This window comes from Penaeus vannamei, chromosome 7 (assembly GCF_042767895.1).
Source record: "Penaeus vannamei isolate JL-2024 chromosome 7, ASM4276789v1, whole genome shotgun sequence".
In the NCBI taxonomy this organism is placed as follows: domain Eukaryota; kingdom Metazoa; phylum Arthropoda; class Malacostraca; order Decapoda; family Penaeidae; genus Penaeus; species Penaeus vannamei.
Genome location: NC_091555.1, coordinates 779,246 through 781,745, shown reverse-complemented (window position 1 = coordinate 781,745; position 2,500 = coordinate 779,246). Strand labels below are relative to the sequence as shown.

General features: G+C 71.8%; 1 protein-coding gene across 1 annotated transcript in view; it reads right to left on the bottom strand.

Moving 5' to 3' along the window:
- Positions 1-493: 493 nt before the first annotated feature.
- The window catches only part of LOC138862243 (basic proline-rich protein-like), a 3,677-nt gene continuing 1,670 nt past the window's right edge, over positions 494-2,500 (bottom strand). Inside the window, exon 4 of the mRNA XM_070123899.1 lies at positions 494-2,500. This exon is cut by the window's right edge and continues 39 nt beyond it. Coding sequence (XP_069980000.1) covers positions 494-2,500 — 2,007 coding nt within the window.

The following is a 2,500-nucleotide window of genomic DNA, read 5'->3' as shown; positions in this document are numbered from 1 at the left end:
TGCTGGATATATTTATCAATTGGTTGTTTTTATAATGTCTTATTACATGTCTATCGTTTGTATTTCATTTAACCAATGAAATTTAAAAAAAATAAATAAATGAATAGATACAAAGTCAATGAAATTATGATAGATTCGTCATTTCACAATCATTCTACCTTTATCTCTGCACCAAAAAATAAATCAGAACCACATATTCTTTTTGAAAAATAAAACCCCAAAAAACAAAAAACAAAGAAAAACACACAAAAGGCAAGGCGTAAATTCCCTGCGATTTGTATCATTTTCTTTTTCCTTTCTTTTTAAGGGGGGACTTTTAAATGTCTCTCAAGAGGATTTTATCGGCCCATTACTATTTCCAAAACCGTTCGCTGGCAGCTCGTGACACATTTATGAGGGCGTGAATTTACGTGCGCGATGCCTGCTAGCCAAAATCTCTTGATTGCACAGACCTCGCGTTGCAGTAAATTCGCCGTTTTAAGCAATTGCATCGTCAGTGGCAGAGGCAGAGGCGGGGGACGGGGACGGGGACGGGGAGCTGGTCGGGACGGGGACGGGGACGGGACGGAGGGATGGCCGGGACGGGGACGGGACGGGGACAGGGAGCTGGCCGGGACGGCGACGGGGTGGGGGGCTGGGCGGGACGGGGACGGGGACGGGGAGTTGGCCGGGACGGGGACGGGACGGGGGGCTGGCCGGGACGGGGTTGGGGAGCTGGCCGGGACGGGGACGGGGAGCTGGCCGGGACGGGGACAGGGACGGGGAGCTGGTCGGGACGGGGAGCTGGCCGGGACGGGGACGGGACGGGGACGGGACGGGGACGGGACGGGGACAGGGAGCTGGCCGGGACGGGGACGGGGGAGCTGGCCGGGACGGGGACGGGACGGGGGGCTGGTCGGGACGGGGACGGGACGGGGAGCTGGCCGGGACGGGGACGGGACGGGGACGGGGACGGGGGGCTGGCCGGGACGGGGACGGGACGGGGGGCTGGTCGGGACGGGGACGGGACCGGGAGCTGGCCGGGACAGGGACGGGACGGGGACAGGGAGCTGGCCGTTACGGGGACGGGACGGGGAGCTGGCCGGGACGGGGACGGGACGGGGGGCTGGTCGGGACGGGGACGGGACGGGGAACTGGCCGGGACGGGGACGGGACGGGGGGCTGGCCGGGACGGGGACGGGGACGGGACGGGGAGCTGGTCGGGACGGGGACGGGGACAGGGAGCTGGCCGGGACGGGGACGGGATGGGGAGCTGGCCGGGACGGGGACGGGGACGGGACGGAGAGCTGGCCGGGACAGGGACGGGGACGGGACGGGGAGCTGGCCGGGACGGGGACGGGACCGGGCGCTGGTCGGGACGGGGACGGGACGGAGCTGGCCGGGACGGGGACGGGACGGGATAGGGGGCTGGCCGGGACGGGGACGGGACGGGGGGCTGGCCGGGACGGGGACGGGACGGGGGGCTGGCCGGGACGGGACAGGGGGCTGGCCGGGACGGGGACGGGGAGCTGGCCGGGACGGGGACGGGGACGGGGGGCTGGCCGGGACGGAGACGGGGACGGGGACGGGATGGGGGGCTGGTCGGGACGGGGAAGGGGACGGGGGGCTGGTCGGGACGGGGACGGAACGGGGACGGGGGGCTGGCCGGGACGGGGAAGGGGACGGGGGGCTGGCCGGGCCGGGGACGGGGACGGGGGGCTGGTCGGGACGGGGACGGGGACGGGGACGGGCCGGGGGGCTGGTCGGGACGGGGTCGGGGAGCTGGCGGGGTCGGGGACGGGGAGCTGGCCGGGACGGGGACAGGGACGGGGAGCTGGTCGGGACGGGGAGCTGGCCGGGACGGGGACGGGGACGGGATGGGGGGCTGGTCGGGACGGGGACGGGGACGGGGACGGGGAGCTGGCCGGGACGGGACGGGACGGGGGGCTGGCTGGGACGGGACGGGGACGGGGAGCTGGCCGGGAAGGGGACGGGGAGCTGGCCGGGACGGGGACGGGGAGCTGGCCGGGAAGGGGACGGGGAGCTGGCCGGGACGGGGACGGGCCGGGGAGCTGACCGGGACGGGGACGGGGACGGGACGGGACGGGGGGCTGGTCGGGACGGGGACGGGACGGAGGGCTGTCCGGGACGGGGACGGGGGGCTGGCCGGGACGGGGACGGGGACGGGGGGCTGGTCGGGACGGGGACGGGGACGGGGGGCTGGTCGGGACGGGGACGGGGACGGGATGGGGGGCTGGTCGGGACGGGGACGGGGACGGGGACGGGGAGCTGGCCGGGACGGGACGGGACGGGGGGCTGGCTGGGACGGGGACGGGACGGGGAGCTGGCCGGGACGGGGACGGGACGGGGAGCTAGCCGGGACGGGGACGGGACGGGGGGCTGGCCGGGACGGGACGGGACGGGGAGCTAGCCGGGACGGGGACGGGACGGGGGGCTGGCCGGGACGGGGACGGGACGGGGAGCTGGCCGGGACGGGACGGGACGGGAGGCTGGTCGGGAC